General features: G+C 46.3%; 2 protein-coding genes across 2 annotated transcripts; both read right to left on the minus strand.

The window, feature by feature from the left end:
• Window positions 1–5980: 5980 nt before the first annotated feature.
• On the minus strand, window positions 5981–8347 carry LOC118561686. Its single transcript, XM_036133938.1, has 2 exons — window positions 7019–8347; window positions 5981–6491 (listed from the first exon to the last, which is right to left on the minus strand). Exons 1-2 carry the CDS (start codon window positions 8331–8333, stop codon window positions 6145–6147), a joined length of 1662 nt encoding a protein of 553 aa, XP_035989831.1. The 5' UTR covers window positions 8334–8347; the 3' UTR covers window positions 5981–6144.
• LOC118561685 lies at window positions 8347–10701 on the minus strand. Its single transcript, XM_036133937.1, has one exon. It carries the CDS (start codon window positions 10264–10266, stop codon window positions 8350–8352), a length of 1917 nt encoding a protein of 638 aa, XP_035989830.1. The 5' UTR covers window positions 10267–10701; the 3' UTR covers window positions 8347–8349.
• Window positions 10702–12278: the final 1577 nt, after the last annotated feature.

Below are 12278 nucleotides of genomic sequence, written 5' to 3' on the forward strand. Positions count from 1 at the left end.
GAGATGATTTATGCGACGTACCCAATTTCTTGTGGAGCTTTCTCTCTAAAGAAGAACAGACTCTTGAAGAGAAGTTTGCAGACACCTTCCTAGAGCTACTTCCGGTTAGCAACATGCTAACAGTTAGCCGCTAGCATGGTTTGTGGAAAAAAGCGGATGGTTGGAGAATTCCGTTCATTGAACTTTCATTGTAAACGATTTTACACTGATTTTCGGACATGAGCTTTGAGGAGTACTTGTGGAGGAGACGATAAATAATCCACCTCCCGTTTGTTCACTTTTAGTAGTTCACAGATATATCTACAAACTGGAAGTTAAACGGTGTTTCGTAGGTGAAAACATGACGACAAGTACACAGCGTTGAAAATGGTCATTTGGAGCCTTTTGAGGCCTTTCTTGTCTATCTCCCGACTCCATTCATTCCTATGGTTTTTTGGGGGTGGTTTTTCGCTAATTTTGTTGCCATGGTAACTCGAAATCCCAATAAAAGTAGTAGCACACTATTCCCGACCGAGCCGCACGTTTGATACCTATGTTGTGGGGGTGCACGCTACGGTTCGGGCCGCATTGAGCGTCAAACAATTAAGAATATTAATAACTCAGAAAATTTCTGAAGAAATTTAGCAAGGCGCCTGCCACTTGGTGCGTACCGTACCGTCAGAAATAGCAACAGGAAGCAACACTGCGAATTTTCAGCTTCCTACGGTCTTCACAGCCCCCGCAGCGGCCGTCGAAAGGTGCCATGTTAAGTCAATGGACCTCCTAGGAGCCTCTTGCTAGCAGCGTTGTCATGGAGCTCACTGACAGCTGCAGCCCTCTCTGTCTGTTAAGGCAGAAGAACTCTGGCTAAGCAGCAGTTGGTAGGACCTTCCTAAAGCTTTTTACGGTTAGCAACATTCTAACGGTTAGCCGCTAGCATGGCTGTGTTCAGTATCACCAGGTGATGTTACTCTGTTAGTTTGGTTGAAATCCTGTACTGAGAAGTGCCTAAAGTGGGAGAAAATCCTAAAATTCACCAAATCTGTCAAGCAGAAGTTTGTACAGGCTTTCTAGAGCTACTTCCGGTTAGCAACATGCTAACCGTTAGCCGCTAACACAGTTGTGTTTAGTATCACCGGGTGATTGTACTTTGGTCCAAATCCTGTACTGGAAGTGCCTCAAATAGGGGTGCCAATACTTAATGTCACCAAACGTGACCAAAGTTCATGGGTCAGATTGGCCTCCTTTAGCAACTTAGCCCTCACCACATCTGGGCCCAGAACTCAACATTTGACCAAAATGGTCACTAGCACCATTTCCCACAGGTGGGTGGTGCTGTATTGGCCAATTGGGTCGTTGTCTGGGCATCATGCCAGGTCCTGTTGGAAGCAAAGGCCCAATAAGAAAGCATGTGAAATCCCAAATGGACAGAAAAGGGACAAATGGCTGAAAGTCACATGAAAATTTAAAAATGTTAAGAGGAAGTGACTGTGCGAATTTCAGATTGCTACATTAATCACAGCCACTGCAGTGAGCGATGAAAGTTGCCATTGTATCTCAATGGAGCGTCTCCCACTGGCCCTCAGAGTTCCGTCGTCATGGAAACTCACTGACACAGCTGCAGCGGGCCAGTCTAAAAAAGTGCAGACACTTGGGTCCAAGTCTGCCTATTGGATTATAATGGAGAACTTTGCCTCGAACAACGCACGATTTCTCCGGAACCGTAAATGGTAGAGACGTAATTTTTTCTGTGTTTATTTCATAAAGGATAGGGGAAGAAGACTTGCTATCGGTTTTTGCTGGAAAAAGTTTAATAAAGGCGTAAAAAATTATGATCTAAAGGACATTTTTATGAAATTTCAGAAATCCTCTGAAAATGATTCCCGAACAAATCGCTGTAACTCAAAAAGTATAAGAGATATCAAAATAATTCTTTCACTGTGAGTATCAGCAGGCTTTTGAGGACTATGGTGCACATTTTTATGTTTGTACAAGAATCGGTGTAGGCACAGCGACGATGTAAAAAAGTGGATGATGTGGGAAAAAGCAGCTCCAAAACGTTTTCAGGATTTTGCACATTCGCTACTCCCGAACAAATTGTTCCTGCGGAAAAACCGTAACTGTTATCCACAAAATTCCTTTTTTGTGAGTGCCAGAAGGGTTGGGACATTCATGTGTGAAAGTCTCATGTCTGTACATAAAACGGTTTAGGAGTAGCGACGATGCGAAAACATGTGATGTTTAGGATTTTTAGACGTCATTTTTCAAAACCGCTCCATAGGAAATGAATGGGGGAGGTTTCGGGTTTGTGTCGGTCTGAGGTGATTTGCGAAAAATCTATAAACGCCACACCAATGAGGGTTACATTTCCCGAATCCTGACCAAAATACCTACGTTTTGATGTATAATTTGTCTACATAGAGTGAAAATTGAGCGAGTAAGGTCAAGTTGTTCGGAGTTTTGAAATCTTTAAAAAAGCTAGAGTGGCCCACTCTAGCGGTTGGAGAATTCCGTCATTGACTTTCAATGTAAACGATGATTTCGCTGATTTTTGGACATGAGCTTTGAGGAGTAACTGTGAAGAGACGATAAAAGATATCCACATCCCGTTTTCACTTCTGAGTAGTTCACAGATATATCTACAAACTGGAAGTTAAACGGTGTTCATAGGTGAAAGCATGGCGACACAGTACAGCTTTGAAAATGGTCATTTTGAGGCTTTTTTGAGGCTTTCTTTCTACCCGACTCCATTGATTATTATGGGTTTTTGGGGGTTGGTTTTTCGCTAATTTTGTTGCCATGGTAACTCGAAACCCCAATAAAAGTAGTAGCACACATCTCGAGATCGAGCCACAGGTTTTGATGCCTATATTGTGGGGGTGTGTTATGGGAGTTCTGGACAGATAACTGACTTCCCTGAGATTTACTGAAGAAGGAGACGTGGAGTGTTACTGTTCCAGCACTTTATTGAGAAACAGAGCAGAGCATTACATGGACAAAGTATTCGCACCGCGCGGCTGCAGCCTAGCGTCTGCCCCTGTTTCTGCCCGACCTCGCTTTTCGGCTCTCCCTAATACTGCACCGTGGCCTTGGCAGGAGACAAAGCAAAGACAGCCCATCCTAGACAGTCGTCAGCCATACAGTGTTATGCTGCAGCATTCGGCCTTGCACTCAGTAACAGTGGATTACATACACAGACATCTCGTCTCCTGGCTCTGTGTCCGAGAGGCAACAGGTCACTTTGACTGTAGGGCAAAGATTAATACAACATTCCACCCCTTGATCGCATAGAATATGTATAATCTATGTGATCACCTACAAATCAAAAACAAGATGACTCGTGACATGAACATGCAAGTACAAATCATGTGTGCTGGAACTTCAGTTGTGATTAACATGAATGCTTCGGAGAGTTTTAACACACAAGATCAAAGTTTAGCATTTGCCTACAATTTAGGGTTCCTCTAATTAAAGTAAGGCCTGTTTTAGGTCCTATGCGCACATTATTTTAGAATTACATTAGACTATGGTAAGCTAAACCTGTTCAGTAACCAAGGTCAAATCCGTCTACTCTCACCCCGCCCTGAATACCCCCCTACTCCTTTCTCCACTTACGCCTCCAGTGGACAATAATCCACCACTCCAAACTTACAACACCAGGAGCAAAGGCAGGAGAGGTTCAGTGCGGGCAGAGGAAATGCCAGAAAAGCTACCCCTAGGGGGCAGTAAAAACTGGCAAGCCCCCTCCCAGGGAAATCTGCTCTCGGCCAATCTGAGCCTGAAAACCCTGTATTGAATCTAAGTGTTATCATTACCAGTTAATATTAAAGGATCTTTGGAGCCAATCAGATCCCAGGTCCACCCTAGGGAAAATAATGGTTGCATAAATCAGTGATCTTTAGTGTGAGAAAACATTCCATTTTCTTTCAGCTGATAGTGAGAACAATTGAGAATCATATTGGGTAAACATTCAAACTCCAATAACAAAAAAATGATTACGCATACCGATGGTAACACATCAAAACTTAGATCTATGCCTAAATCAAAGTTGACATTAGACCAAAACAACGAATGAAGGGAAAATAGGACACCCCATCTGACATTATGACTGTGGAATAGCCCCTGATAAAAAAGGATTGAATCAAACAAATCATTGTCAGGAACATTTAAAGAATTAAAATAAAATTCAAGGAACAGTCACCCAAAAGAAAAGTATTCCATGTTAGCAGGTAGTATCATTAACATCACAATCATTATTATCACAATCACCATCGTCATAATCACTCAGATCAGAAATATCATCATTACTAAGATCAGAACTTTCAACTTCTTGGGCACGGTTCTCAAAGGAAACACCAGGTTCTGCATTCGGTTGACCTGTAAAGAAGCTAACTGATACTGCAGAAGTTAACATTCGTTTAACCAGAGGGATTAAGCAGCCCGACAAAACAATCAGCAGGGCAATGACCACTAGGACTGGGGTGAAAATACGAACCAAGATCGACTGCCACCCACTCCCTGTAAGCCATGCCCATCCGTTCATATTCAGCTGAGGGAGAATCAGCTTTAACCATGGAGTTAAACAAATCATGCAGGTGTTGCTGGATAGAGGTTATGTTTGATGAAGAGTCTGGGATATAAGTACAGCACTCTGAGTCAATGACTTTACAGACGCCCCCTTGTGTTGCCAGTAACATGTCCAAAGCCATGCGGTTCTGTAAGGAAGTTAATCTTAGAGCCTTCAATTCCGGGGCGTAGCTTTGAAATCCCTCATCCACCAAAGCTGTCAAGTTCTCTAAATCTGCAGCCAGTCTGTTAATGGCTTCAGCATTACTAACAGCACCATACCCAGGGAAAATTGCTGAGGCTATCTCGCGTCCCATTGATATCCTGGTTCCCCTCTTCCTGCGATTCTGGGCACCCACTGGTACAGACGCAACTATCCTAACAGAGGGAATAAGATACGCCAAATAACAGGCACCACAACCAATTACTTGGGAGATACAGGTAGGAACGATGACCACAAACCCATACCATATTAGTAGGACACGGATAACCATCAGGAGATGGAGTATACACCTGGAGGGAAGAAAAGGCACCACCCCTTAAACCCCATTTGGTCAAATTAAAAAGTCTCAGCCATGGTTTCAATGGGTCGTCTGCACATAAAGGTCTTTTATCTGTAAGCGCACAAGAAGCTGGCACAGTATTGTCACAGTTAACTGCATTGCCCAAATTAAAACTGGATCTGACACAGGGAAGAACAAACACAGAGGTGCTGACCGCATATGTGATGAAACTGAATGGGTCATAACAGAACCCGCAACACTAACATTTGTAGCATTTGAGAAACCATAAGGGAAGCGCACAGAATGATGAGAAAAATTAGTTGCCCAGGGAAAATGTTTCAGGGGTTTAGAAGCCCCCAAGATATGGGACCTGTTACGGGGCGCTGTTGTACAGGCAGAAAAAAATGATAACACAGTGGTGATGTTAACCGGCCATGGTTGGAGTAAAGATGACCCCTGCGTTGCATGCGGCAAACGGGTGCAAAACATAACAACTACCATTTGTAACTTTTCGAGCAGTAGTAGCTGCCAATTGCCACCAGAGATTGTCAGTCACGCCATGATGAGCAATAACATGTCGTTTTACCCTTCTTTGCAAATGAGGTGTCTTAAAAGCCTGAGTGATGGTTGGATCAGCTGAATTTAACACAGCAACAGTAGGAACACGCTTAAGGACATTAGAATCATTTTGATCACAAAACCATGTGATTAGTATAAGTAAAAATGCAACCATAAGGCAACATATTGCCAGCTCTCAGCCGTTCTGAAGAAGGTCATCTTGATGTGCCGTGTAGAATGATGATGTAGAATGATGTAGAATGTAGAATGATGATGAATAAGACGATGGCAACGCGTCGTCCCTCTGTCCTCTTCTCTCCCCTTTTTTTTTTTTTTTTCTTTTCTTTTTTTTTTTTAATCAGTCAGTTTCTCTGATATTTAGGGAGCATAAGCAATGAGCAAACAAATCTAGTTCTTGGAACCGCTGTGTTCCACAGATCAGCCGTGTCAAAACAAACTCTGTTGAATCAGTCTCTGGAGACAAGCAACGCAAATCACTGCCCGGAATGTTATTGTGATTCCGTCGGAGCAGTGTTCTTCACCCACCTCTTCTTGCTAGGAACCAAACTTGTGGTGGGCCGCAGTCCTCACAGCCAGCTCGGTGGCTCAGGTGGATGATGATGATGCCAGTGTGTGATCTTTCTTGTCCTGCGATCGGTCGGTCTCCCGCGGCGGTGGCACTTTCCTGCAGTGTGATGCGTGGATCCAAGGAACTCGCTGTTCGACCTTCACTGCCGTGTGCGTCGTGAGGAGCACCTGGAATGGACCCAGCCAGCGTTTGGATCTCCAATGCTTCCGGCGGAAGTCCCGAATCAGAACCCAGTCTCCTGGACGGAACGAATGGAGGGCTCTGTCGGCTGCCACAGGCAATGCTTCCTTCACTGTCTGAGAGATTTCAGAAAGCACCTTTGTGAGCCTAATGCAATATGATAACATGTCATCATCACACAAAGAAGTGGAGGGCAAGTAACGGTTTGTAGGTCCAAAGCCCAAGTTTGGCGGCCTTCCAAACAGAATTTCAAATGGACTGAGGTTAACTTTCGCCCTTTTTCTCATCCTCATATAAGTGAGGACAATAGGCAAAGCTTTAGGCCAGGAAAGACCTGTTTCTTCACAGCATTTTGCCAGCTTCAACTTCAAAGTTCCGTTCTCACGTTCAACCGCACCGGAACTCTGGGGATGATACGCGCAGTGTGTCCTTAAGTCACAGCCCAAGAACTTACCCACCTCCGTCACAGCCGCGTTGACAAAGTGGGATCCATTGTCACTTGAAATCCTAGCCGGGATCCCCCAACGAGGAATAATCTCAGTCAAAAGGGCTTTTGTGACAGCATGGCTGTCAGCCTTTTTAGAAGCGAAAGCCTCAGTCCATTTACTGAACATATCCACGATGACAAGGACAAACTTCTTACCTTCAGAAGGAGTCAGTTCAATGAAGTCCATCATGATGTGGTCAAATGGCTTACCAGGAGGAGGGTGTGCACCTAGAGTCCTCTGAGGGGCACGCCCTGCATTGAATGAACAGCAGATCATGCATGATTGACAAAACTTTTTTGCATAAAAGCTGAAGCCTCTAGTGAACCACTGAGATTTTAAAGCAGCTGCCATGCTGATGTATGAGGAATGGTCTAAGCCATGGGTTAGCTTTGCAAAGTGTGGGAAGAAGTGTTTTGGCAAGCATGGTAACCCATTTGGTCCATACCAAATGTTATTTCTGCACTTCGCTCCAGAAGAAGCCCACAGTCGCCTCTCACCAGCAGATGCAAAACTCTGCATCGCACTCAAGTCTGTGAGTGAAGAAGAACATGGGGGTGTACCCTCCTCCTTGCCCTCAGAGGAGGAGAAGGCAGTGTACAGAGGAGCTTTCCCAGCCGCACGCTTCGCAGCTGCATCGGCCCTCCTGTTCCCCTGCGAGATAACGTCACCAGACGAGGAGTGAGCTGCGCACCGGCACACTGAAATGACCTTGGGCAACAAGATGGCCTCTAACAAGTGTGCAACCTGCTTAGAGTTCAGAATTGGCTTTCCATTCGATTTCAAGAACTTCCTATGTTTCCATAGGGCACCAAAGTCATGAACCACACCAAATCCGTACCGGGAATCCGTAAAGATGTTTACCGTCTTCCCCTTTGCCAACTTGCAGGCCTCAGTCAGAGCCACCAGTTCAGCTGCTTGCGCTGAAAAGTGTTTAGGAAGAGAACCCGAACACAGGGTCTCATGCGATGAGCAAACAGCGAATCCCACCCGATTCACACCAGTGATACGATCCCTGTAAGCCGAACCATCAACAAACAACTGCAAATCTGGGTTCTCCACTGGAACATCAGAAAGATCAGGTCGTGGTGTGCAAACTTCCTCCAGCACCGACACACAGTTATGCGGATCCCCATCCTCAGGAGTGGGAAGAAGTGTAGCTGGATTTAACACATTGCACCTCTTCACAGTGATGTTTGGCAAGTCCAGCAAGATAGAAGTGTACCTCAGCCAGCGCGCTGCAGAAAGATGTGAAGTCTTTTGTTCTAGAAGAATGATGGCAACGTTGTGAGGCACAAGCACTGTTAGTTCAGAATAGCCCACGATGTCACGTGATGCTAAAACAGCCCGCTCAGCTGCAGCCACTGCCCTAAGACAGCCAGGCAGTCCCGCCGCAACTGGATCCAGTTTCCCAGAATAATAGGCTACTGGTCTCAACTTCCCTCCATGGTCCTGCATGAGGACAGAGGTCATGCATCCATGTTTCTCATCAACAGCCTGAACAAAGGGTTTTTTTAGGGTCCGGAAGACCCAAGGTAGGGGCCTGCTGTAAAGCTAATTTAAGCTGAGAAAAAGCAGACTCGGCTTCAGATGTCCAAGTAAGCTTATCAGCAGGTTGAAGATCTTTACCATGCATGATGGCACTCAGAGGAGCTTCCAGCACTGAGTAGTTTGGAACAAAGTTTCTGCAGTAAGATGTTATTCCCAAGAAAGACAGAAGCTGCTTCTTCGTGACAGGCTTAGGGATGTTTTGAACTGCAGCCACACGCTTAGGTGATAGAGTCCTGCCCTCTGAAGAGATGTGGTGACCCAAAAAGGTCACTTGAGGCTGCACAAACTGCAGCTTAGATAGAGAGGCTTTGTGTCCCTCAGAATGGAGGTGCTTCAAAAGAGCAACTGTGTCCTCCTCACATTGCTGTTTTGTGGGACTACAGAGAAGAATGTCGTCGACATACTGGACCAGCGTTGTACCTGGACGCAGCTGCAGAGAGTCCAGACTAGCCTTCAGAGCTGCATTGAAGATAGTCGGGCTCTCTGTGTAGCCTTGGACCAAACGCGTGAAAGTGTAAAGTTTCCCTTCGAATTGGAAACCAAACCAGTACTGCGAGTCCTTATGGACTGGCACACTGAAAAAAGCGTTGGACAAGTCAACGACAGAGAAAAACGCAGCATCCATAGGAATCTGCGACAAGATCGTGGTAGGGTTCGGTAGTACGGGCGTTCGACCAATTACAGCTGAATTCACCCTCTGCAAATCTAGGATGAATCTCCACTCAACTGGCTTGCCCTGGTCTCTCACCTTTTTCACAGGGAATAAAGGCGAGCTCACGGGTGAATTTGGACATTCAATGATCACCCCTTCCTTTAGAAGGGATTCAAAAACAGGTCTGATGCCCTCAACTGCTTCCTGTTTCAGAGGGTACTGTTTCTGACAGGGTCTGTAATCTGATTTAGGGGTTACGATGACTGGTTCACACCCTTTGATGAGACCAACATCATATTTATTCTTTGCCCACAGTTCAGAAGGAACCTGGGACAGCAGAGGATGTGAAGTGACGTCAACTTCTGGAAACAGACCATGAGAAAGGAATGTTTCATTTTCTGGAACCAAATGAACTGTTCTTTGACAGTGAACAGTACCGGTGAAAGGCCTTTTGTAAGCAGATAGTCTCTGTGAAAACAGAATGTTAGGATGTTGTGGTACCACAGTCCAATCACAAATCGTTTGACATTGTGAGACAAAATTTGTTAATTCACTCCATTCCCCTTTAACGGGCTTTGTTAATGGAATGTGTGGAATTCCATTTTCTCTGAAAAATGCTAGCTGTTGAGGTAGCAAATTGATCGCAAGCGCAGCGTATTGGGAACTCCAATACAGTGTGGAAAAGGTTAGTTTCTCAGATGACACCCTGAACCACGCCTCCTCAAAGTCTGCATCTGGGCCCCGTGACGTGTGTGCTGTGCAGCTCAGATCAGTGGAGCTCTTAGTCTCTGAGAGAGGATTCACAAGCTGTTTGACTTCCTCCATCAGCTGCCCGCTAAACAGGGAGTTCTGAAATTTCCACTCGTAAGCATAAAGCAAGTTTTGCGGGCTGTATTTCACAGCACTGACCACTGTCCGATCTCCGGTGCTCACCAGAACACCTTCTGGTGTGGAGATCAGCACGATTCCCAACTCAATCATCAAATCTCTTCCCAGCAGATTCACAGGGCACAGAGACGATAGCAGAAAACTGTGTTTGAAAGAACTCCCCTCCGGAGTTACGCAGGTGAGGGGTTTTGTAAACTGCTCTTTTGTCACCTGACCCGAGGCAGACAATGAGAAAACATGGCTCCCACTGAGCCGAGGAGGAATTTCAAACTCCTCTGCTCTGATTACTGATGATGTCGCTCCAGAATCAACCATAAAGGATATTCTGTGTCCATCAACCACCAGTTCCAGAGTTGGAAAAGCCCTATATGCTTCAGATCTTAAGTGAGCATAAGTCGGAACCACCTCCTCAACCCTTTTCTCCAAAGATGGTTCAGTCAAAATGTTACTGTCCACACACTCATTTTCTGCACTTTCAAGACTCCACACAGCCGCAAAAGATTTCAAAGCAGGTACTTCATTGCGAAAAGCAGAGGATTCCAAATGTGTGTGCGTGTTGACATTGTCCAGCGAGTGTGTCTCTGTATCAGGCAGAGAGGCAACACTCGCAGCTGTGTTTGTGTCTGCAAAAGCTTGCAGCCCGTTATCTGCATGTGTGTGTGTGTGTGTGCTCTCAGTGTTGCTATGTGTGGCAGCAGTGTGAGGAAAAGGAGGAGAGGGAAAAGAAAAATCATTTTCAGATCCCCTATGGGGTACATTACCAATCTGTTGACCCCACAAGCGCGACGGCTCGCCCCCCTCCGGCTTACAGCGTCAATCTGCTTCCTGACGCCGCGAAGGGCGACCCTTACGAACCCGACAGTCCCTCCACCAATGGCCTCTTTTCCCACAGCAATGACAGACATCCTCTTGCCCCGGGTTCCTCTGTTCTGGCCAGGATCTTTCTCGGTTTCTTCCTCCTCTGCCTCTCCCTCCTTGGCCTCTTCCTCCTCTGCCGATGTATTGATACGTGGAGATGGCAGCCAGATGCAGTTCTTTCTCAGTCTTGTCCTTTTTTGTTCTTTTTTGCTCATCCACCAGACTGGCTGCATGTCTGGCGTGTTTCCGGACTTCGGACAGTTTTGGTTCCTCAGCCCACCCCACGTAGGCTGCTTTGAATGCCTCGGCAACTTGTGGGAGAAGTCCTTTAATGACCGAGTCACAAACCAGGGTTTCCCAAACTGTGATATTACCGTCCACCCCCAGTGTGGAAGGTTTTGGCTGTCCACTGTGACGTGTGACACACTCTATCACTCTTTCGATGAAGTCGTCTGTGGACTCGTCAGCCTTCTGCTTGCAGGTGTAGATGCTCGTCATGTTGATTTTTGTGGGGAAAGTTTTCTTAATTTCTTCGGCCAGGCCGTTGACTGCATTCACGAACCCTTGATTGTCCGCATGATCCCAATCTGGGTTAAGAACTCGCAGTCCCATTTCAGGCAGTTTGTTATGAATCTTTGCCAGTTCAGTTGCTCTTAGTTTGCGTGCGAGAACTCTGCGAATCTCAGCACCTGTTGGACGCAGTTCCCTGCAGAAGTCAGTGAAAGCAGTGGCAAACTTCTCACCACACAGGGTGGGATCAGGAAGAGACTTAGCATTCTCTTCAATGTCCTGTGGTGTCCAGGCCCTGAAAACCAGGTCTCGTCCATTCGGGCCCATAACTTCAACCATCGGGGCACTGATGTCCGTGTAGCGGTCAGGAGGTTTGATGTCTTGTCTCAGTTCGTAGGAGCGACCCGCCCCAGCAGCCCCTCTTGGTGTATCGGTCTCAGTCTTTAAGGCTGCCCGCTGCGTGGGGGCCGATGCTGATGCAGATCCCCCCGCCTCAGAAGATGTGTCGTCCGGGTGGCTGCTGCTGCTCACATGCTGGGGTTGTGGTTTGGCTTGTGGTTGCCCTGGGCCAAAGGCGTATGAGTCGAGGTCGTGGTCCATCACGCTTGTGAGGGCGCTCAGATCAGGATACATGGAAGTAGAAGAGAAAGGAGGGTTATTAGACAAATCCTGTTTTTCAGAAGCTTTGTATGGAGGAGGTGTTTTCTCTCTAGTGTGTGCGCGTGTGTGTGTTGCAGAAACGCCAGAGTCATTCTGGACATTAGGGACAGAAGCGGAGGGGACAGAGCAATTGTCTTCACGACCACACACGCTTCCCGTCACATCCAGTCTCCCAGCCAACCGTTTACTATTTTGTTTTCTTTGCCGTCTCTCAGCTTCATCTTTCCAACATTTAAGGCATGCCCGTTGTCTCCGTATTCCCAATATTTCTTTTTGTTTGACTGTCTTCTTTGTTTCTA

This window comes from Fundulus heteroclitus, unplaced genomic scaffold (genome assembly GCF_011125445.2).
Source record: "Fundulus heteroclitus isolate FHET01 unplaced genomic scaffold, MU-UCD_Fhet_4.1 scaffold_701, whole genome shotgun sequence".
NCBI lineage: Eukaryota > Metazoa > Chordata > Actinopteri > Cyprinodontiformes > Fundulidae > Fundulus > Fundulus heteroclitus.

Excerpts from the sequence above, each read along its gene's own strand:
- LOC118561686 (XM_036133938.1), bottom strand. The coding sequence starts at position 8,333 with ATGACCTCTGTCCTCATGCAGGACCATGGAGGGAAGTTGAGACCAGTA. Across the intron at positions 6,492-7,018 it reads TGAACTGACTCCTTCTGAAG|ACAGTGAAGGAAGCATTGCC; the intron begins GTAAGAAGTTTG and ends GAAATCTCTCAG.
- LOC118561685 (XM_036133937.1), bottom strand. The coding sequence starts at position 10,266 with ATGGTTGATTCTGGAGCGACATCATCAGTAATCAGAGCAGAGGAGTTT.